The sequence below is a fragment of the Brassica napus genome, chromosome A2, assembly GCF_020379485.1.
Source record: "Brassica napus cultivar Da-Ae chromosome A2, Da-Ae, whole genome shotgun sequence".
NCBI lineage: Eukaryota > Viridiplantae > Streptophyta > Magnoliopsida > Brassicales > Brassicaceae > Brassica > Brassica napus.
Window position 1 is genome coordinate 789,049 of NC_063435.1, and position 21,552 is coordinate 810,600.

Below are 21,552 nucleotides of genomic sequence, written 5' to 3' on the forward strand. Positions count from 1 at the left end.
ATTCCCGAGATGATACTGATATTGCTTAAGACAAGAAGAAGAATTTACATTAAATGATTTTTTCACACTGGTAAGGGGATGCGTATGTGAGAGAAAAAATAGAAAAAAAAATGGAGTTGAAAGGTGAAAATGACATGGTTGTTTTGGTAAACGAATAGGAAGGAACCACGTGATGAAATGGACATGAAGAGAAAAGGGTGCTAGGTTTAATATAAATAGAAGTAAGAAGCAGTTAGTGGTTGTGAAGAGAGGAGGCAAGCGACCAAACCTCAGAGAAATAACAGTATTAGAGGAAGAAAAGAGAAACAAGACCGTTGTTAATTAGATACAGGAGATCAGCGAACATGGGAAGATCTCCTTCTAGTGATGACTCTGGTCTCAAGAAAGGTCCTTGGACTCCTGAAGAAGATGAGAAACTTGTGAACTATGTCCAAAAACATGGCCATAGTAGCTGGAGAGCTCTTCCTAAGCTTGCTGGTACCTTTTAGATTTTGTTATAAGCCTATTTTAAGTTTTATTGAGTCTAAGCTTCTCTCTCTGCAGGTCTTAACAGGTGTGGGAAGAGTTGTAGGCTAAGATGGACGAACTACTTGAGACCTGACATCAAGAGAGGGAAATTTTCTCCAGACGAGGAACAAACTATCTTGAACCTTCATGCAGTTCTTGGAAATAAGTAATTAATTTTCTGATTTTTATTTTTATTTTTAATAGTCAACGTTTTGTGTTCTTGTACTGATTACTTATGATGATGATGATGTTATAAGGTGGTCAACGATTGCAAACCACTTACCGGGGAGAACAGACAACGAGATCAAGAACTTCTGGAACACTCATCTGAAGAAAAAGCTGATCCAAATGGGAATAGACCCAATGACTCACCTGCCTAGAACTGATATCTTCTCCAGCTTATCTCAGCTCATGTCTCTGTCCTCTAACTTAAGAGGTTTTGTTGATATGCAGCAACAGTTTCCAAATGGTCAAGACCAAACTATACTGAAACTCCAAACCGAGATGGCCAAACTCCAGTTGTTCCAATACCTTCTCCAACCACCTACCATGAGTAACAACATTAGCAACCCTAATGACTTTGACATTCTCAGTCTCCTTAACTCCATTGCCTCCTTCAAAGAAATTACCAGCAACAATCTAGACCTTGGTTCCTATCTTCAGGACTTTAACAGCTTACCATCCTTAAAAACCCTAAACTCCAACATTGGACCATCTTCTGTTTTCCCCCAAATTCCTGAAGACAATCACTTCAAGTTCTGTAATGAAAGGGAGAACTTACCAGTATCTCCAATCTGGCTCTCGGATCCTACCAACTCTAACCAGAACATGCTACCATCTCTTGATCCTTCCTCTGCGGTGAGTGATGATATGATTAGAAACCAATATGTTATTGAACATGTCAATAGCAATCTCACCTCTTCAAGTCAAGAGTCAGGAGCTTCAGCTTCAGCTGCATGGCCTGATCATCTATTGGATGATTCCATATTTTCCGACATTATTCCTTAGCCTTTGCTGGTATGTTTTGGAGGAACTCGAAATCGAATTTACGCTTGGGAGTACTGTGCTTTGTTGGATAATTTATTTGCATATTAATATATATTGTAGAAACATAATATGTATGGGTGTTCATGTTGTAGCATGTACAGTATAGTACAGGTTTCATAACTCGTATTTGTGCTGTATCAATGTCTTTACTCTTTAGCATATGTTTGTACCTTATCGCCATGTTTTTTTTTATATATAGAGATGACTTTTGTGAAGTGGAGGTCACTTCTAGTTGTAATTAGGTTTTTTTGGATCTTTTGTGTTTACTCTTCCTGATTACAAACATTCGAATCATGTATGAGTATAGATACAAAAAAAATCTTTATCTTTCTTACAAAGCAGAGATCAAACACAATGAAATTATAGTCCTAGAGAGAAGCTTATATGTCACATGTGAAGAACATGTATTCAAATTTCCAGCTAACACAATTTAGAGTTTCATTGTTGCATTATTGCATAATCATTGATGAAGTTATATGCATGATCATGTACTACATAACTTTTTGCTTGGCCAAGAACAAATAATGGAAGAATTGAAAGAACCATATGTTCAGCTGCCCATATTCTTTGGCTGTGTGGGAATGTTTAGTCAGAGGAATTCTAAAGGAGAAATTCACTGCAGTGTGGGATGATATAGTGGAGATAATATCTGGTTCGGCCTATCCAGCTACGGAGATGTTCCTCTTAAGATACTCTTTTCAAGCTGCTCTTCATAACATATGGTGGGAGAGAAATGCAAGAAGGCATGGAGAAGAACCGAGAGATGCGAGACTGTTAAGTAAACTGGTTGATAAAACCATTAGGCTTCAGCTTTTGGCAGTTAAAGCACAAGGCCAGGAATATTTGGAGAAGGGACTGAGAGCTTGGTTTGGTACAAGACTTGTTTCAGACCCACCATAAAGAAGAAGGAGATAGAATTATTTTTTTCATTGGTTTTGGATAGGAGTATATAATCAAAAAAACAGATGCACTTGATGTAAAAAGTTTTTTTGCTTGAATAAATTTTACATTCATTCAAAAAAAAAAAAGAACCATATGATCGTCTGGCTAACGATAAATATAAGAGGGCAAGTAGTTATTTAATAATATAAAATCAGATATGTGATGTCAGATCAAATGATCTCTCTCGTTAGGTTAAAGAAATGTATTCACTCACTCATTGAGTATATAATTTGACTTCTTTCGCCAAAGATCGAGTGACCCGACAAATACATGTTAGTATCCATTTTCTTTGTCAACTGGTTTGTATCTATGTTTTATCTAAACATTTTGGATATTTAAATCAGATTTTATTTTGATTAGCCATGATAGGATACGTATTACGTAGTCAAGTATATTCTCGATGAGTCAAAATATTTATTTATAATATTCAAACCCACGCCTATAACGGAAAGAGAAATCGCATTAGATATACAAGACTAGTGTGACAAATCTCAAGTGACATTATTATGCACGACTACTCCAAGGTTGGAGTCAACGAGAAAAGTCAAAATAAAACTATTCAAAAGAGGTAACAATCAAACATTGTAGTGCCCAATTCTCTTACACAGTATCCAAGTCAAAGATAGCCCATGAAAACAAAACATGTACACACTTGACATTACTGAAATGTTTGAAACAAAAAACTTTACAGTAAAATCAAGATTTGATGTTTGGTCATCTCCCACCTGATAGTTCAATAGCATCTTGGTTATTCATAGAATCCTCACCCCAATCAAACCTCCTCTGCATCCTCTCGAACTCGTGACGTCTCGTGACCTCCACGTTTTGCCACTCTTCCCACCTCTCCGCAAGACCTTCTCCTTCCAGCATCCTCACAACTTCAGACATCACCGGTCTATCTTCCGGTGAGCCTTGCGTACAAAGCAAAGCCACTTGTATCATCATCTCCACTTCTTCTTTCACATAATCTCCATCCAAGTTCTTATCCACAATAGCTCCCAACCTCTTCTCCCTTTCCAGCTTCTTCACCTGTCCAAAACCAAAAAAAAAAAAGATTATAATAGTAAATAAAAGGTTAATTGTGTTACAAAAAATAAATAAAATAAAATTACATACGTGGTCAAGCAACAAGACATCATCTTCTTCCTCCAAACGTGAAAAATCTATAGCTCTTTGTCCTGTCACAAGCTCAAGAAGCATGATCCCATACCCGAAAACATCGGTCCTCTCCGATGACTTCCCTGTAGATAGATACTCCGGAGCAATGTGACCCATTGTTCCTCTAACCTGAGTAGTCACATTAGTCCTCCTAACATCAACCAACTTAGCCAACCCAAAATCACCAACCACGGCCTCAAAATCCTCATCCAGCAACACGTTAGCAGCCTTCACGTCTCTATGTATGATCTTAGGGTTGCAATGCTCGTGAAGATACTCAAACCCACGCGCCGCTCCTAACGCAATGCGTTTCCTAGTCTCCCAGTCAAGAACCGGGTCCCCCGCCTTGATCTCTCTGAGACGGTGCGCGAGGCTGAGGTTCTGCATGAAGGGGTAAACCAAGAGGCGTTCCGTTTGAGTGGTGCAGAAACCTATGAGGCGGAGGAGGTTCTTGTGGACGGCTACGCTTATCATCTCGACTTCTCGCTGGAAAGCAGCGTCTCCACCGGGAGATTCGAAGTCTGTGAGTCTTTTGACAGCGACTTTGGTGTTGTCTGGAAGCACTCCTTTGTAGACTTTCCCGAAGCCGCCTTGGCCGAGCACGTTCTTTTCGCTGAAGTTGTCTGTGGCTAGTTGGAGCTCTCTCCATGCAAATCTTTTTAGCTGTCCAAATGCTATTCTCCTGTCCACTTCACCTAAGAGATAAAGTTTGAAGATTTTAGCCTCTTTATTTCACACTATTTATCATCAAATAGGTATATGCATGATTCTAAAAAAAATCGGTCTAGGCGACAAATTAATCCTAGACAAAATGATTTTCTTAAACCATTCTAAACCGGTTTAAATTGTTCTAAATCAGTTTAAATTGATTTTAATTAGTTTAAATTGTTAGATTAAGTAATAATGTTCGATAAATCCACATAATTACGTTTCCTTTGTTTTGTATATCTAATTTTGATAATTCGTAAAAATAATTTTATAATTAAACCTAAAAACTAAAATATTTTATATAAATATAAAATAAATCAATAATTCGTTAACCACTTCGAATAATTTGCCTAGCTAGTCTCAACTAGTTACCGTCTGGTTATTTTTTGAACATTAAGTATATGACAGACCTGCAACATCGACGAACACGTCACGTTTGTATCCTTTATGCCTATCCCTGCAGAACAAAAACACCAAGATTCCAAAGAGTATGACTGTAACTCCGGCAACAACTCCTGCAATAATGCCAGTTTTTGGCTTGCTTGAATCACCTATTCACCACAGACAAGCGCCATCAGCAGAAATAAAATAAAATAAAATAAAATATGGCTCAACCAATCCCAAAGTAATGTAGCTACCTGAACGAGCAACCTCAGATACACAAGAATGAGGTTGACCAACACCACAATTCAAGTTGTTTCCTGTGAAACTACAGTTGATAAAAACCATATCAGATTACTGCTAAAATTAGGCATGTGGGTTAGTTCGCAATTCGGTTAGTTCAGGTCCGTCGTACTCTCACCAAAGTGAACCAAAAAGAAATTTGATTCGGTTTTCGGTTAGTTCGGTTTCAAAATTTTCTACTGACGTTTTGGTTTTCGGTTAAATTTGACTAAAATTTGAAAAATCACTGCCAAACGAAGTGAAAAAAAAAAAAAACAGATTCATCTTTAAAGTAGTGGAACATACTTGTATTTTGGGATCTCAAATAGAGTTTGAGGAATCTGGCCACTGAGATGATTGGAATCAAGCAGACTGCAAAACAATGTGATTAAGACAAAGAATGCTTTTAAAAAGATGGGAAGCATAGAAACAGAGAGAACAGTAACTTACAGATTTATCAGGTTTGGAAGACCAGTGAGTGACACAGGGATAGTCCCATTAAGATTATTCCTACTCAACGTCCTGCTTAGCCAAATACACAATGAATAAAAAGACACATGCTCCCTCTCTATACAACAATGTGCAGCACTGGAAGGCAAAAAGCTTACTTACAAGAACTGAAGCTTCTTGAGATTACCAAGAGTGGACGGTATAAACCCACTCAGCTCATTATCCTCCAAATCCAAACTAGTCAAGCTAGTCAAGTTTCCAAACTCTTCCGGTATTCCACCCGCTATTCCATTCCCCTTCAACGTACTAAAAGAAATAACAGCAAAAACGCTTAGGACAGAATCTGTTTGTAGGATGTGTTACGCTAAGTTAAAAACTTACAGAGTCTTGAGTGTTCCGAGGATTCCTATTCTTGAAGATAAAGTTCCATTGAAGTTCATGTCTGACAAGGTACTGCAAATAAATAAATAAATAAATAACTTGCTTGGAGAGTGAGTGACACTATAGAATCCAACTTACAGAGAAGTGACAAAGTTTTTGTCATCGCAAATGACTTGAGACCAAGTGCAAGGGTTCACTTGGTTCTGGTTCCAGTCACTAAGCTGATTAGGCAATGCGCGTAAGGACATCCTCAGCGCAAATAACGCATCCCCTGTAAACATACTTACTTCAATTAAATACAAGATCTCTCTCAATGAGATAAAGACAAGTAACCAATCATCACCTTGAGCGTCTGGTGAGACTAATGACAATAAGCAGGCGAGAATCAAAACGGTTAAAGTCAAAGCCATCTTCTGGAAAGTGAACATGTTATCTAGTGAATTTGGTTTGGTCCATCTACAGAACAAAATAAAACAAAAAGTTTCTTACTTTGAATGGATCTGATGCTTAATAGCAATTCCTCGTTGACTATGAATCAAAAGAGTTTCTAAATTCAATAGAAGTAGCTAAAAAAGTTAAGAGCTTTCACTAGAACACGAACTGCTCAGTTTCTGAGAACGATTTAATGACCAATTAGCTCAAGAACAAGTGAGATTAAGACAAGGGCAAAAGGGAAAGAACGATGGATCCACAAACCTCGTACCGGAGAAGACAATCCCAAAAAGAAAAGGAAAGGAAGACTTGGCAGCTCGAAAGATTGGAACAGAACCAAAGAGAACAAACAAGAAAAGGATAAAGCTTTGTCTTTTCGATTTTGTGTTCTGTATAGACTTTTGTTTGGTAAATCGCAATTATCACTCTCGCTAATGGCGATGTCTGCGGGAAAAGTCCGATGCTGGTCCACCCCTGATGCTTGTAATAATATTTTTTAAAAATCAATTAGTTAACTTTGATAATGATGTTTTCCAGTGTGATTAATACTATAAACTATGTATTGCTACGTACTCTTTTCATTTTGTTAAATATATTTTTTATGTATTTTTATTAGGTTATACTAACTCTGGTTTCATTTTAATTGTCGTTTTGTACTTAGACACACAGATTAACAAAATATTTAATTTTATATATTTTCTAAGTAAAACCAATAGAAAAATAAACTGAAATAAAAATCAATAAATTTTGTATTGAAATCATAAACCGGCATTGAAACAAAATTTTTACTATACAATGACAATTAAACTGAAACTAAGGGAGTAACTCTTTACAACGTTATAACTCTACTTATTAAAGTTTAATTAATTATAAATTATAAAAATAGTTAATCATAAAAATAATATATTTGTAATTAAAAATTAAAAAATAAAAATAAATACGCATGAAACTATTTTAAAACAGAATGAGTATCAATTACGATACTTGCATTAGCTGTTTATATCTGTTTTGCGATGTTTACAATTCTGCCGGACATCATCATCACTTATGTATGTGTAACAAACTTACGTGTGTATGTTCGCATGCAAACATAAGTCTAGTTTCATTTTATAACCGTCACGAAAGTAAACCAAATTAAAATATGTTAGTTTTTGATAAAATGGATTTCATTAGGTTGCTGGGGTTAACGAGATCAGACAAGATCGTATAACTTTGGTTAACTAAAACCAGACTAGATCAAAATACGCACGTTTTTGTTATGTTTTAGATTTTATTCATCCAATCGCGAATGTCAAATTATCTACATGTGTTTTTGTCCGTTATTAGATTGGACCAACATGAATTCACATTCTACCTCCAATGTTCTAAAGGTTTATGTAAATATTGAATGGCCGACTAAAAAAATGTAAATATTGAATACATTTTCTAAACAATTTTCACATTACTGAAACGCATAAAGTACAACCTCAACAGAGTATATGTCATAACATAAGTTATTGCTAGATATGTCAGACTATATAATATATTTGTACGATTCTATCTCACAGAGTATATGTCATAACATAAGTTATTGCTACAAACGTAACGCATCGTGTGAACTATATCCAGTTAAAATAACGTCATAACCTCATATTTTCCCAACACGCAAGAACCAAACAAACAATCGTCGATTCACATTTCACAGAGCTTATCGTGGAGTCTGGAGCTCGGCGCCTCCGGGGACGATCCAAGACCAATCCATGATTGATGATCTCAAAACCCCAACATTTCCTCGAGTGTCTCTCTGCTATCGCCAGCCGCCCAGCACAAGTAAGTAATGTTCTAAAGGATTCATAAACTAAACTCCGTTTTAGGTTTTGTCGTTTGATGATTAGATAAAAACTTGCGGCTATACTCGACACACAATTATAATCGTACCATCTCTTCTATTTTTTTTTCGTGAAGCAAACTTATAAACATGAAGCTGCATGGTGATGCTGTCATGTTGGCAAAAAAAAAAAAAATCACTCTCAAGAGGAAATAGTTACATTTTTGGTTTCATAGTTGATTAACAGTAAAAACCAAAACTTATTAATGCACATGTTTTGTTGCTAATCGGTTGCTTTATTACTGTGAAGCTACAAAACAAAGAAAAAAAAAGAAGTTAAAAGCGATACTAATAATTGTACTGAGCCTTGCCTTGCTCAGATATGGGTCTACAGATTCACGAGAAGAGACTCAAACAGTAACGTGTAGGACATCAAGGCAGGTGAGACAAAATTGATTAATCAATTTTGACAGTGTCTTGTACCGTTCACATCAAATCGTATTCATTCTTTTCCAAAATTTTAGTTATAAGTAGTACCATTCAAATTAAATCTTATTCAATTCTTTCCATAATTTAAATTACAGAATACGTTGAATATGTATCTGTCCATTTGTATTAAAAACAAACTGTAAAGTATTGGGTTAATTATCATTTTTAGCTCAAAAGGATTTTGTCAGTACAAAACTTAAAAGTTGATGAAATAAATTGTGAACATGCAAACGTTAAGGAATCAAGAAGACAGACTTTATATTAGTAAATTCAATTGAAAAAAAAAACCAAAAAATGTTGAAAGATATGAATGCCGCAATTACATCTCTCTGCAAAGGCAATTATCAAGAACTTTTGATAATATACAAACTGAGCCTTAGATTTACAAAGAATCCAAAGGACATTTCTACTCTCAATAATTCAAAATCAATTTTAAGTAACTAAAAAAATAACAAAACCAGAGGATGATGGAGATTTAAGGGTTATAAAAATGACCATTGCAGTGGCATTTCCAGTCCATGGGTTTGTAGTTAGAATATTGACCAAGAACGGTGGTTAGTGAGGAAGGAGGCCGTACAAATCCACCGGCAAACGGGTCAACTCGGGTGCGACCAGGGAGAGTGGGAACTTGAGTGGGCATGCAAGGATGGCAGCTATTGCATTTGTTGTGGCAGCTTGGTGGTCTAGAACCTAGCCTCGCTTTAACTTCTACTAAAGCTACCTGAATCAGAAAGCAAACCATTCACTTTGGAGCAATCAAAGTGGAAAAATGAGGACAAATTATTTGAGAGAAAGATAAGGATGTGTTGATTACTTGAGAAGAACTTGGAAGCTGGACAGGTTGAAGAGAGGATGAGACTTGTGGAGAGATGAAAACAAGGAGAAGGAGAAGAAGGGTGGGATTGTAAGTAGTGAACATGCTGGTTTTGGAAGTCGGGAGTTATCACCATACAGTAGAAACTTTCATGTGAGTCTAGAGAAAGTTTGAAGACTTTGAAATCAAAAGAGAGAGGCTGGGTCTAGGAAAATAACAAGAGTCTATGATAAGAAACACAGAGACAAGTAGAAGAAGAAGCATTTATGGTTAGAGAAAGAGAGAGGGATGTAAATAAGGGGTATAATGGTAAACTGAGAGGAATGTGAAAGGAACAAGACAGAGTGGGGAAGACAGAATAGGAGGATACATATCAGAGGAGAGGCTCAGAAACTAGTCTTTCTTTCAATGTGTCACTTCAATCTTTCCTCTCATTTCTTTCATTTCATTTTATTTTGTTCATTTTATTATATAGTACTTGTTATCTCCTTTGCATTGTTCATTTTAGGCTTATAGCTTTGAGTTTTGACCAAAATTTTACATCTCATAATGGAACAAATCAACAAAACATGCACTGTTAGTTTATTAACTGATTTGACGATGCCTTCAGATTTTGGTTTGAACATATCAGTAGTAAACCGGGTTCAATGAGCTAAAATCCTTGTGGTAAAATATTTGGTCAACAGATGAGCAATGTTTAGCCTAATAGAACAGTTGCAGTAATCCGAATATAAATCTGATAGGATCTATGCTGATTGCTTAAACGAACCACATTCGTATATAAGTAGTATGCGTTGAATGTCGAATTAATATTCTTAATACCAAGATCTTTAGACTTCATTAATTGTTTCATCCTTCATTACTATTGCTAGCTTTTTCCCAATAACAATTAACAGTTTATTTAAATGTTGAGTGAAATTTTCAACGGTTTAAAAAGAGTCTAATAACGCTACATTTCACCGGTAAGTTATCTGTTTACTGACACATAGCACTGAGTTTTCCTTTTATCAACAGAACTTCGAAAGCAAATAAGGAAAATTACTGAGTAGCAATAGTAGTAAAAACTAAAAACCACAGTTTGACTGAGTTTTGATTTTCAAATAAAAAGGAAAAAGAGGTAAAAGTTTCCTATTACATATAATAATGGTAACTAAAGATTGGTAAAAAAATTGAATATCTATATATTAATTTATTCATAAATATTTTATTAAATTATATATTAAAATAAAATTCGAAATAATAATATTAGTTGGTTTAATAGCATGTTTATAACTCTTCCTTTGTTTAAAATATAGTTTGATATAATAAAGCTTAAGAATACTTATTAGTTATTAATGATTTACAAAATAAACTTATATCTCTTCCTCTGTTTAAAGTATATGAATGAAGCAAAAATTATGAAAATTATGAACTTCAGAAAATAGTAAAATATGATAATTATAACATAATTAACTTGTGAAGTTTTTTAAATCAACACGTTTAGAAAGATGAATATAGCATAACACTGAAACAATGAAATTTCCATAAAGAGACGTTCAAAATGGCGTTTTCATGCAACTGGGGAACCTCTAAATACGAAAACAGAAACGAACTCGACAGAAAGAAACATCTCAATCTTAAAAGGGGTCTAGGCAGCAACGGGCTTAGCGGCAGCAGAAGAGAGTCTAGACCTCTTCTTGGCCAAACTCTCACTACGGCGATCACGCTGCTCCTTAAGCCTGGAGGCGAGAAGCTTCTGGTACTCAGCCGCATCAGCGTTAGCCTTAGCAATCCTCTTCTTCTTGTCGGCAATTCTAGCTCTCTTCCTCTGAAGAGTCAAAGGAGTCACAAGCCTCTGGATCTTGGGGGCTTTGCTCACTTCCTTACCTTTCTTGTTAGTGAATTTGCGCCGGTAAGTGTTTACATACTTCCTGACATCATCATCCTTTCCAAGGTTGAACAGTTTACGGATCTTAGAAGCTCTCTTAGGTCCCCTCATCCTCGGCTTCTCGGTATCGGTAAGCCCGGGAAGATCCTTCTCACCCTTCTTGACAATAACCAAGTTAAGAACAGAGAGGTCTTGGCTGACAATGCAACCGCGGACAGACTTTCTCCTCCTCTCTCCGGTCCTCCTTCCGTGTCCTCTGAAGCAAGGAGTGCCTCGGTGAAGCAAGAGACGGACACGACCAGGGGTGAGAACTCCCTGTTTCATCGGGAAGCCTTGCTTGTCGCATCCTCCCATGATCTTGAACACGTACCCCTTAAACTCCTGCAAATATAGATTAAAACACAAATTAAATTAATCATTTTAAAGACAACTAAAGTAAATATTATTATTTTTTACCTCGCCCAAAGCATCTCCGCTAACTTCCTGAGAAAGCCTCTTGTCGTAAAAAGCACGGCTGCGACATAACAACCGAAACTTAAATCATTTGTCACGACAGTTCATGTCGGTCCAATTTCGATATTACAGCAGGTGATGTTCCACATTGTACACTCAATTAACTTAAACTAAACTAAAGCTAATCGATTCCAATCACAAGTCTATTGTAAGGACAATAAATTGAAATTTAAAGATCTTACAGCTTTTGGTCGTCATCGATCTCGAGCTTCTTCTGGCATCCAGTGGTCGGATTCGCGACGTTGAACTGCGATACAAAACAAAATCGAATGAAATATAATAACACATACAACTCAAGCAGGGTATCGAAGGAGAAGATGAGCTAGCTAACCTTCATAGTCTCCGATTGAAACTGGCACTAACAGCTGCCTGCGTGAGAAGATGAAAGATAAATATCTCGCGGCGCAAAACGGCAGTGAAGAACTAGGGTTTTTATGCGGATGAGCAAAATGTCCACTTATACTAGGCCAGATAGATATCATCACAATAGGCCCATATTTAATTATAACGGGCCTTAAGGCCCACGTGTTTCTTCTAGTCATAGTATCTTCTCGACCAAAGCTAGTTAATAACGAGAGGTCAAAGTTACGTGATTCATTTCCCGGTGGAATAGTCAAACCGTTAGTCCACGTACCTTTCCTTCTTCATAAAAATTATAACCAGTGATGTATTATAACATCATGTCCCTTGTGTGCTCTCTCAAAACCGAATGGATTCTGTGTCTGGTTTAGACCGGTGACTACAACTACATGCTTCGGTAATGTAGTGACTAGTGTTATGTACCTTCGGTAACTATCTCAATTTTTCTAAGATAATGATTTTGATCAACAAAGAGAAACGGTTGAATGATTTAACACACCAGACAAGTAAAACAAAAAAGAATAGCAAGAGAACTGGGCAAATAGTTTTTTTATATTAAACAAGAGAGATTCTCGTTGGGACATTTCGACGAACACCTTCACGACTATGTTAACAGAGACTAATCCTAAACAAATAAAAAAAACAAAACACGAGCCAAGCTCTACAACAAAGGAACACATAAACTAAAGACAAACTAAAATCCCAGAAACAGATTTGCCCATCAACGAAGAGTCTTCAAGCTCTTTCACCGCGGATCCTCCTCGCGAGCTGAATATCCTTGGGCATGATCGTTACCCTCTTAGCGTGAATCGCGCAAAGATTCGTATCCTCGAACAAACCCACAAGGTACGCCTCCGCCGCCTCTTGCAGAGCCGCGACGGCGCTGCTCTGGAACCTCAGATCGGTTTTGAAGTCCTGAGCGATCTCGCGGACAAGACGCTGGAAGGGGAGCTTGCGGATCAGAAGCTCGGTGCTCTTCTGGTACTTCCTGATCTCCCTCAGCGCCACGGTTCCGGGACGGAACCTGTGCGGCTTCTTCACTCCTCCGGTGGCCGGAGCCGACTTCCTCGCCGCCTTGGTTGCGAGCTGCTTCCTCGGGGCTTTGCCTCCGGTGGATTTTCTCGCGGTTTGCTTGGTACGAGCCATTTGAGATTCGAAAAGGTTTGCTCTTTTTTGCTTAGTGAGAGGATGTGATTGATGAGGAGAGTGAAGGCTGTGGTGTGTACTTTTATAAATGAGTTATTTATTCTCATCCGTTAGATCTTTTTGCTAATCGACGGTTGATATTGGTTGTAACTATGCGATCCGCGTCGTTGCTTGTTTAGCCAATCAGGATGAGTTGTTTACTTTGCTATCCGCGTCGTTTGTTCACCAGCCAATCAGAATGAGTTATTCTTTCTTCCGGTTTATTTCTCGTTTCTTTGTTGCGAATTGTAATTCATTAACATTATAATCTGAATGATCAATCATTCCTTTGTTGCTGACTTTAAATTATATCATGATTTCTAAGAAGATTTTCTGCTGCTTAAAAAAAACAGAATAATAAATTTGTTTTAAACGTGTGATTGTGAATGTGTTTTGTAGTTCCATATCTTTTAAAATACCAAAGAGCACGCCTATATGGTTTAGTCATGAGGACTGATGGACTTGTAGCTTAGATTACATCATGATTTGTGACGTAGAAGTGTGCTCACTCTATTTATTCTACTATTAACATTCATAAAAAGAAAACAAATCGTCCATTGCTACAGTTTCGTCTTATAAAACCGAACCAGATATTACACCGGTCCAGTAGTTGGCCATTTTTTGTCATTATAAATGTGATTGAAATGATTGTTTTAACGCTGAATTTTCATTCAATAAAACAAAGGACGAGTGTTGCTCAGGGAAGCCTTAAAGAGAGGGGACAATGCATATGCAAACCGAAAAAAACAGAGAAATGCAAGTAGAAATTGTATGCCGCTTACTGGTTTCCCCTGCGCAATGTCTAGTCCTTCTGTCTCGGGTCCTCTTCGCTTTTTTTGGTTGCATCCGAGACAGACCAGTTCTGAATGCGCATACTTGCTTTTCGTGCCTACAAATTTTAAAGAAAGATGTAACAATTGTATTGGAAACACATAGATGAAGATGAAATAAACCATATATATAAGCGAAACAAAAGCAACAAAACAAACAATTCGAGTTACCTCTTTCTCCCAGTCACATCTCATAACAATAGAAATCAAAATCAATGTTTGAATGGCGGTTCCTCCGAATATCATACCAGCCCAAATGCCCTATAGCAATGAAATTATAGATATAACGAGATTAACGTTGCAAATTGCAATATTGATATTAAATAAAGAAAGAAAAATAGGGTTACCTTGACACCAGACTTGAAAATCCAGCCCATGACATATCCTAGTGGAAGTCCAACGAAATAATAGCATCCCAGGTTTATATATGCCACGAATGATTGCCAACCCGAACCAACCGCAACACCTAGTCAAAAGTCCTCTCACAACTGTTCACCCGAATTATTTTGAGATAACAAAACGAAAATGAAATGGTTTTATAGCGTACCGGAAAGAACCGGTTGGATACTGTTGAGAAGAATCGTGAACGCTAAAAGAATAGAGAGATCATTGACTGCTTCTATGACAGTTTCACTTGAAGAAAAAATCCAGCCTATTTGATCATGAAAAAATACTACAAGCACCGAAAATATTATTCCGATGATTAACGATTGTGTTACTGATGTGATCATTGCAAATCTTGCTCTTTTTCCACTGCCAGCTCCTAACTCATTCGCCACTCGTACGCTACAAGAGCACGTGATTATAATTAAGGACTGCTTAAGCCACGAACTAGCCTAACCAGAGATCTAAACGAAAATTAAAGTATATATATATATAATCAATTACCCGGTCCCCGCAAAGAAAGCAAGTGGAATCATCATTTCCAAGCCATTTATCGACATGCTGCCAATGAATTAATATGTTATAAAATCTGTGAAAATCATATCTAATATACATATCAATCCAAAACTATGACGTACCATATAGACAAAGAGTCGACAGCGATTTTTGTATCCTTTAGATTTCCAGTCATCACGATTAAAATCCTATAGTACCAATATTCCAAGCTGTACTTGATAAAAAAACTACTGTAAGAAGTTGTGGTCCCATGCGTAAACAAAACTTTTTAAAAAAAATTGCCACACAAGTGGCGTTTAGCGAATTATTACCAAAGCATGACACCGGAGGACGTGGAGAGCTTAGCAAATTCCCATAGTCTGGTGAAAGCTTCCATGGAGAAACCGGTCCAAGTGAGCGGGCAACCGCCGCAAGTTGCATAAGCAAATAACATTAAGACAGTGAGCCACCACGACACATTAATAGTAGCCATGGTCCCTTTGACTCCAAGTTTAAGACCGTATACAAAAAGCCAGCACACAAATATGTGAACTACAAGTGCCACTCCAGACACAACTGCAACCACCTGGTATTGTAAGAAATATATCAACCAAACACATTAAGAATTAACCGCCAGGGGACTAATAGCCACTTATGTTGCGACCTCTTAATTTAGTTACATACCCTATTCTTGAGCTGGCATTGGAAGAATCGGCTGAGAGGGAAATAGAAGGCAAACGCGAAATGTGTAGGAATGGCCCAAACGGCGATGACACCGGAGAGCTCGGCGATGTCTTCAGGCTGACCGAAGAACTTAAGAATTGGAGACGCGAATAAGTACATAGGAAGGAGAAAGGTGGCGAATAAGAAGAGAACAATCCAAGAACGCTGCATATACACTCCCAACATATCATATTTCTTAGCTCCAAACGCTTGACCGCACAGCGTTTCCAACGCACTCGCCATTCCAAGCTGCATATATATTCATATATATATATAGAGTTTATTTTATAAACTAAACATTATAATATAAGTAGAAAAATGTTTTTGTATTGAGTGAATACAAGGAGGCCTAGATTGAAGCCGATGATGACGTTGTTGACGATGGATATGGCGGCTAGTTCGAGCTCGCCAAGGTGGCCGGCGAAGGCCTGAGTGATGACCAGGATTGAGTATGTCGAGACTCTGGAGAATATGGCCGGTCCAACTATACGCCATAGCTTCTTGGTCTCTATCCATATCTTTCTCTTTATTTCTCCGTCTTCCTCCTCCGCCGCATATTGATCCCTTAACAGAGGAATCTTCGCCTTCTCTATACCTTTTGATGTGTCGTCTCTTTCTATCATCTTCTCGGAAGTAAAGAACGTGGAAGAGAGTGAAGACTAGATATGGGAGTGAGGAGTCCATATGAGAGTAAAGCATTTTGAGTGGACACTCGGCCACCATGCGCGCGGTCAGGCCTTTTTTGTTTTTTACTAATATCTTGTCCCGATTCAACCAATAATTTAGCATGCATGTTTGTTTTCAATAAGACGAAAAAAATTAAATTAAATTAAATTAAAGCATTTGTAGAACAAATTCATAAAGAATTTTATTTGTATATATACAGCCTATACCTGATATACCACATGCAGTTTGTCCTTTTGGTTTTCTACTTATTTATTATGACCTTTTTCAGAGAACGGATCTTAGAAATTATTAAGAGATACTATGCGAATGTTTTATGAATTTTTTTTATATCAATTTAACTTTCAACCAAATTTGGGTAGAAGAACATAGCAAAACTCTGATACACCGGAGAAAACAACAAGCTGATTACAAAACGAAAAAGCTAGATCTAAAGCAGAAACAACGTTTATAGATCAGTACAATTTTATTTTCTCGATCGTTTCAATACCTCTTAATATTAGAAAAACGAGTCAAAGATTATATAATGTGTATATATTTTGTTTTTAAAATTATATAATTTTGGGCTTTTCTATCTATAATTTCCAGCCACCGCTGATAATATTGCATGATGCATCTAAGGTATAAATCACCAATCCAAATAAAAATGAAATAGTGCCCTATACTACTATGCGATTTATTTATTATAGTCATAGACTCATAATCAACATTCTATTCTGATTCTGTTTGTTCTGTTATATTTTTCTTTAAATTCTGTTCTACGCTAATCACACATTATATATTGTCTATTTAATTAACATTCTCTTACCTGCTGGTATAATTTTGACGATAAAGTAATAGAAATGTATATTATTTAAACAGTTACCTTTTTCATAATCATCTTTGTTCAACAACTTAACTTCCCACGTTATTTATGCTACTTACGTCCACATTGTTCGATATCATAGATCCAACAACTCCCTTTTCTATCTTGATATTATTCCATACTGTTTAAAGTTCCCTCTTCTATATAAGGCTGTGCCACTTTATTCTCATAAACTATTGAAAGAATTATCCACTTTATCACCCTTTTAAAAGAATGTCGTGGATCTACTACTTTCACAAAGCTGTTACAGAATTGGCACATTATCGTTCATGTCCGTTCAAACTTTTTCGTAACAATGTCTGTTCAAACTTCTCTAGAATATGTTTTGCTTTACCAAAAATTGACCATAAAAACCTAACACTTAAAATTGGTAAGTTCATATATTGATCTATTGTAGTCCACAAAACTGCCATGCATGTACCCATCTTTCCTAGACTTCTAAATCATATTCACCTTATGCTCAAAACTTTGGATCATCTAACATTCTAACTTGATCCTAAACAGGAGTGATACCATATGCAAATAACTTTTTAATCAAGAAAAATTGCAAAGTGAAAGTGACTTAGTTTCGTATTCGGAAAGGAACACAAATCAGTCATTGCTCGAGTTACGGTTGACAAAACCAAACCACATATATATATGCTTCTCCGTTCTACCAGTTGCCAGTTACAAATCATGTGAGGATATAATGATAGCGCATGTGCCTGACTCTTTATTTTACAACTGTATACAATTTACTTTAGTTTCTTGCTTCCGAGTCTGAGATAGACCATTTGTTAATGCGCACACTTGCTTTTTGTGCCTATACATTTGAAATAAAAGACGAAACAATTGCATTAAAAGACATGCATGGAATTAACCATATACCTGAACCATAAGCACAAAACAAATTTTTTTTTTTTAGTTACCTCTTTTTCCCAGTCACATCTCATAACAATAAAAATCAATATCAGTGTTTGAATCGCGGTTCCTCCGAATATCATACCGGCCCAAATGCCCTATAACATATATAACATTACAAGCAACATACTTATATAGATTAAGAACTTAACCTTTAAATAGTATTGAGTTTTATTATATAAAAACTGGCGTTTACCTTAACACCAAACTTGTAAATCCAGCCCATGACAAATCCGAGTGGAAGTCCAATGAAATAATAGCATCCCAATTCCCAAGTTTATATACGCCACAAATGATTGCCAACCCGAACCAACGGCAACACCTAATCAAAAATATAAAAGTCACCTCACCACCAGTGACCCGGTTTATTTTTGGAATAACACACAAACTGATTTTGTCTCTGTGGCGTACCAGAAAGAACTGGTTGAACACTGTTGAGAAGAATCGTGAAAGCTAAAAGAATAGAAAGATTCTTGACTGCGTTAATGACAGCTTCACTTGAAGAGAAAATCCAACCAATTTGATCATGAAGGAATACAACAAGCACCGAAAATACTATTCCGATGACTAACGATTGTGTCACTGATATGATCATTGCAAACCTTGCTCCTTTTCCATTGCCTGCTCCTAATTCGTTGGCCACTCGTACGCTACAAAAATAATATAAACCAAACTAAACAAAAATTAAAGTATCCACACGATAGTAATAAAAACGAGAGATTGGTATAAGATTACCCTGTCCCGGTGAGGAAAGCAATTGGAATCATCAGCTCCAGTCCGTTTATCATCATGCTGCCGATGAACAATGCTATTATTAAAAATAGTTAAAAACTATTATATGATAGTTTTCCATATATTTAGTATATTAATTTTCTATATATCAATAATTAACGTACCATATAGATAGGGAGTCGACAGCAATTTTGTATCTTCCAGATTTCCAGTCATCAGAATTAGAATCTTATAATACCAACTCTCCAAGCTGTCTCGAAAAAGCATACCATAAGAATTTGTGTTTTTATATATCGTAAACTAAATGGAAAAAAAATATGCGACAAAAGTGGTGTTTAACTAGTAATACCAAAGCATGACTCCGGAGGAGGCAGAGAGATGAGCAAACTCCCAAAGTCCTGTGAAAGCTTCCATGGAGAAACCAGTCCAAGTGAGCGGACAACCGCCGCAGGTGGTGTAAGTAAATAAAATGATGAGGTTTAGCCACCATGACACGTTATAACAGTAGCCATTGTCCCTATGACTCCAAGTTTAAGACCGTATACAAAAAGCCAGCACACAAATATGTGAACTGCAAGTGCTATTCCAGATGATATTGCAATCACCTGGTGGTAATGTAATACAGTATCAACCAAACACCATTAAGCAATAATAATATCAAGAACATATGAGTGATTATTAATTGTCATTGTGAGTGATATTTATCTAAATGAAACACAAATGAGTTAGGTTAAAGTTGTGACATATATACCCTATTCTTGAGCTGGCATTGGAGGAATCGGTTGAGAGGGAAAACGAAGGCAAATGCGAAATGGATAGGAATGACCCAAACAGCGATGGAACCGGAGAGCTCGGCAATGCATGTCGTCAGGCTGGCCAAAGTACTTAAGAATGGGAGTTGCAAAGAAGTACATCGGGAGGAGCAAGATGGAGAATAAGAAGAGAACAATCAAAGATCGCTGCAAATACACTCCTAACATGTCATATATTTTCGCCCCAAACGCTTGACCGCACAACGTTTGCAACGCACTCGCCATTCCAAGCTGCATATAAGAGAATTTATAGTTTCTTGATATATAAACATTATAAGGTAAGCCAAATAAAGATTTTTATATGCGTGTGTGTATACCAGGAGGCCGACGTTGAAGCCGATGATGACGTTGCTGACGATGGAGATGGCTGCGAGTTCTAGCTCGCCGAGGTGGCCGGCAAAGGCCTGCGTGATGACGAGGATCAAGTTGGTCGAGATTCTGGTGAATATAGCTGGTCCAACGATACGCCATAATTTCTTAGTCTCAACCAATATATCTCCGTCGTCCTCAGCTTCATGTTGACCCCTTAACAGAGGAATCTTCGCCTTCTCTACACCGTCTGATTCGTCGTATCTCTCTCCCATCCCCGAGCTTCTGGAAAATTATAAAATGATCAAATAAAAGAGTAGCAGATACGTGTTGACACACACAATATATTCAGAAAATGATAATAGGGAGATTATAGAAACTGAACCCGTGTTACTTGTCTACTTATCGTCGACATTTTATGGAAAACAAAACATTTTTTGTTTTGTTAAACATCAATGGTTACCATATATAGTCTCATATGATGATTAAATAAAAAAGCAGTAGCAACTAGCAAGAAACCCTCGCTTTCAAGATGATTTATTTTACTATTAACGCACCATGAGTCAGTTACTTAATCATGATATACCAAATCTTTGACTTCCCTCAATACGCCAACTACGTCCACACTGGCTGTTGTCATGGACTTAACTTTCATTTGATTTTATCCATATTGTAATTAAGAATTTATTCATCTATATAGAGCCGAGTCCCTTCACGCTCATAAACTAATGGTTGCAAAACCAGAGAAGATGTTAATATATATGCTTATTTCTCACCATTCACCAAACATGGCATTGCTTAGGTTTTGGTTTGCATAACTGGATAACTATATACATCGATTTACTGGCTTTCCAGATTTCAATTGATCAATCATACGATGTATATTTTAATCATTTGCGGGTGGAAACACATTCTTCTGTTTCGTGCATCCCACCGTTTTTATGCGCAGAGTTGCAGACTACGTGCCTGCATGCAATGACTGCATGCAATGACATATATGTTATATAAACTATATAGGTGAAAGATAACAAACAAATACTAGACAATATATTCATTTTTGGAAAGATATAGTATTATAAAATTGAATCCACGAGGAAGTATTAAAAATTTTAACTGGAATAATTTTATATCTATTTTTAGTTCAAAAAACCTTAAACGTGTAATAGAAACAGATACATAGCGCCAAACTCCGGTGGGAAAAGTCATCTCTGTTGACTTTTAGTCATCTGACTAAAGATTTTTTTGTCCAGACTAAATAATTAATACGGTGATGCAAAGTTGCAAACATGTTGGCCTGTAAATTTAGGAATTAGTGTAGCCTATATATGTATACAGTATATAAGAAGCAAACGATCTAATATCGCTGCATAAACATTCCCAATTTGTAATCTCTAATAGACTTGAAATATTTTCTTATAGGCTACACGTTATATTAATCTAAGCCCGAAAAAGTTGAAGCCAAGTGTTTTTTCAAAAAAAAAAAAAAAAGTTGAAG

At 36.7% G+C, this 21,552-nt stretch overlaps 7 protein-coding genes across 7 annotated transcripts; 1 reads left to right on the forward strand and 6 right to left on the reverse strand.

Moving 5' to 3' along the window:
* The first annotated feature begins 111 nt into the window (after positions 1-111).
* LOC125581737 (transcription factor MYB92-like) lies at positions 112-1,515 on the forward strand. Its single transcript, XM_048747689.1, has 3 exons — positions 112-477; positions 544-673; positions 765-1,515. The coding sequence occupies exons 1-3, from the start codon at positions 345-347 to the stop codon at positions 1,513-1,515; spliced, it is 1,014 nt and encodes a 337-aa protein (XP_048603646.1). The 5' UTR covers positions 112-344.
* Positions 1,516-3,038: 1,523 nt separating this feature from the next.
* On the reverse strand, positions 3,039-6,748 carry LOC106418520 (probable LRR receptor-like serine/threonine-protein kinase At5g10290). The gene is made up of 11 exons (XM_013859242.3): positions 6,553-6,748; positions 6,200-6,312; positions 5,995-6,127; positions 5,857-5,928; positions 5,638-5,781; positions 5,476-5,547; positions 5,332-5,397; positions 5,001-5,071; positions 4,773-4,913; positions 3,613-4,349; positions 3,039-3,525 (listed from the first exon to the last, which is right to left on the reverse strand). Exons 2-11 carry the CDS (start codon positions 6,282-6,284, stop codon positions 3,211-3,213), a joined length of 1,836 nt encoding a protein of 611 aa, XP_013714696.2. The 5' UTR covers positions 6,285-6,312; positions 6,553-6,748; the 3' UTR covers positions 3,039-3,210.
* A 2,074-nt stretch (positions 6,749-8,822) lies between these two features.
* Positions 8,823-9,706, reverse strand: LOC106418521 (EPIDERMAL PATTERNING FACTOR-like protein 1). Its single transcript, XM_013859244.3, has 2 exons — positions 9,399-9,706; positions 8,823-9,305 (listed from the first exon to the last, which is right to left on the reverse strand). The coding sequence occupies exons 1-2, from the start codon at positions 9,501-9,503 to the stop codon at positions 9,060-9,062; spliced, it is 351 nt and encodes a 116-aa protein (XP_013714698.2). The 5' UTR covers positions 9,504-9,706; the 3' UTR covers positions 8,823-9,059.
* A 1,113-nt stretch (positions 9,707-10,819) lies between these two features.
* On the reverse strand, positions 10,820-12,300 carry LOC106418621 (40S ribosomal protein S6-2-like). Its single transcript, XM_013859362.3, has 4 exons — positions 12,110-12,300; positions 11,961-12,025; positions 11,722-11,779; positions 10,820-11,646 (listed from the first exon to the last, which is right to left on the reverse strand). Exons 1-4 carry the CDS (start codon positions 12,113-12,115, stop codon positions 11,026-11,028), a joined length of 750 nt encoding a protein of 249 aa, XP_013714816.2. The 5' UTR covers positions 12,116-12,300; the 3' UTR covers positions 10,820-11,025.
* Positions 12,301-12,672: 372 nt separating this feature from the next.
* Positions 12,673-13,349, reverse strand: LOC106416431 (histone H3.2). Its single transcript, XM_013857306.3, has one exon. The coding sequence runs from the start codon at positions 13,282-13,284 to the stop codon at positions 12,874-12,876; it is 411 nt and encodes a 136-aa protein (XP_013712760.1). The 5' UTR covers positions 13,285-13,349; the 3' UTR covers positions 12,673-12,873.
* A 610-nt stretch (positions 13,350-13,959) lies between these two features.
* Positions 13,960-16,438, reverse strand: LOC106417708 (protein DETOXIFICATION 28). The gene is made up of 9 exons (XM_013858482.3): positions 16,097-16,438; positions 15,717-16,004; positions 15,365-15,618; positions 15,176-15,262; positions 15,042-15,098; positions 14,701-14,939; positions 14,501-14,619; positions 14,325-14,414; positions 13,960-14,212 (listed from the first exon to the last, which is right to left on the reverse strand). The coding sequence occupies exons 1-9, from the start codon at positions 16,376-16,378 to the stop codon at positions 14,126-14,128; spliced, it is 1,503 nt and encodes a 500-aa protein (XP_013713936.2). The 5' UTR covers positions 16,379-16,438; the 3' UTR covers positions 13,960-14,125.
* A 1,185-nt stretch (positions 16,439-17,623) lies between these two features.
* On the reverse strand, positions 17,624-21,182 carry LOC106418005 (protein DETOXIFICATION 28). The gene is given in 14 exon segments (XM_048747708.1): positions 17,624-18,106; positions 18,213-18,302; positions 18,401-18,472; positions 18,474-18,526; positions 18,616-18,854; positions 18,940-18,996; positions 19,101-19,125; positions 19,128-19,186; positions 19,286-19,434; positions 19,437-19,541; positions 19,688-19,795; positions 19,797-19,979; positions 20,066-20,342; positions 20,443-21,182. Coding segments are annotated over 13 exon segments (1,470 nt in total). The 5' UTR covers positions 20,333-20,342; positions 20,443-21,182; the 3' UTR covers positions 17,624-18,043.
* Positions 21,183-21,552: the final 370 nt, after the last annotated feature.

Bases quoted from the DNA above. Each gene is read 5' to 3' on its own strand.
- LOC106417708 (XM_013858482.3), bottom strand. From the start codon at position 16,378: ATGATAGAAAGAGACGACACATCAAAAGGTATAGAGAAGGCGAAGATT. The intron at 14,940-15,041 runs GTAATTGATTAT...GTGCTCTTGTAG, and splicing joins GCTTTCTTTGCGGGGACCGG to CGTACGAGTGGCGAATGAGT. The intron at 14,213-14,324 runs GTAACTCGAATT...TAAAATTTGTAG, and splicing joins GATGTGACTGGGAGAAAGAG to GCACGAAAAGCAAGTATGCG.
- LOC106418621 (XM_013859362.3), bottom strand. The intron at 11,780-11,960 runs GTAAGATCTTTA...GTTATGTCGCAG, and splicing joins ATCGATGACGACCAAAAGCT to CCGTGCTTTTTACGACAAGA. The intron at 11,647-11,721 runs GTAAAAAATAAT...CTATATTTGCAG, and splicing joins GCGGAGATGCTTTGGGCGAG to GAGTTTAAGGGGTACGTGTT.
- LOC106418521 (XM_013859244.3), bottom strand. From the start codon at position 9,503: ATGTTCACTACTTACAATCCCACCCTTCTTCTCCTTCTCCTTGTTTTC. The intron at 9,306-9,398 runs GTAATCAACACA...TTTCTGATTCAG, and splicing joins AGCTTCCAAGTTCTTCTCAA to GTAGCTTTAGTAGAAGTTAA.
- LOC125581737 (XM_048747689.1), top strand. From the start codon at position 345: ATGGGAAGATCTCCTTCTAGTGATGACTCTGGTCTCAAGAAAGGTCCT. The intron at 478-543 runs GTACCTTTTAGA...CTCTCTCTGCAG, and splicing joins AGCTCTTCCTAAGCTTGCTG to GTCTTAACAGGTGTGGGAAG. The intron at 674-764 runs GTAATTAATTTT...TGATGTTATAAG, and splicing joins CATGCAGTTCTTGGAAATAA to GTGGTCAACGATTGCAAACC.
- LOC106416431 (XM_013857306.3), bottom strand. From the start codon at position 13,284: ATGGCTCGTACCAAGCAAACCGCGAGAAAATCCACCGGAGGCAAAGCC.
- LOC106418520 (XM_013859242.3), bottom strand. From the start codon at position 6,284: ATGTTCACTTTCCAGAAGATGGCTTTGACTTTAACCGTTTTGATTCTC. The intron at 6,128-6,199 runs GTGATGATTGGT...GTATGTTTACAG, and splicing joins AGTCTCACCAGACGCTCAAG to GGGATGCGTTATTTGCGCTG. The intron at 4,914-5,000 runs GTAGCTACATTA...TGTGGTGAATAG, and splicing joins ATCTGAGGTTGCTCGTTCAG to GTGATTCAAGCAAGCCAAAA.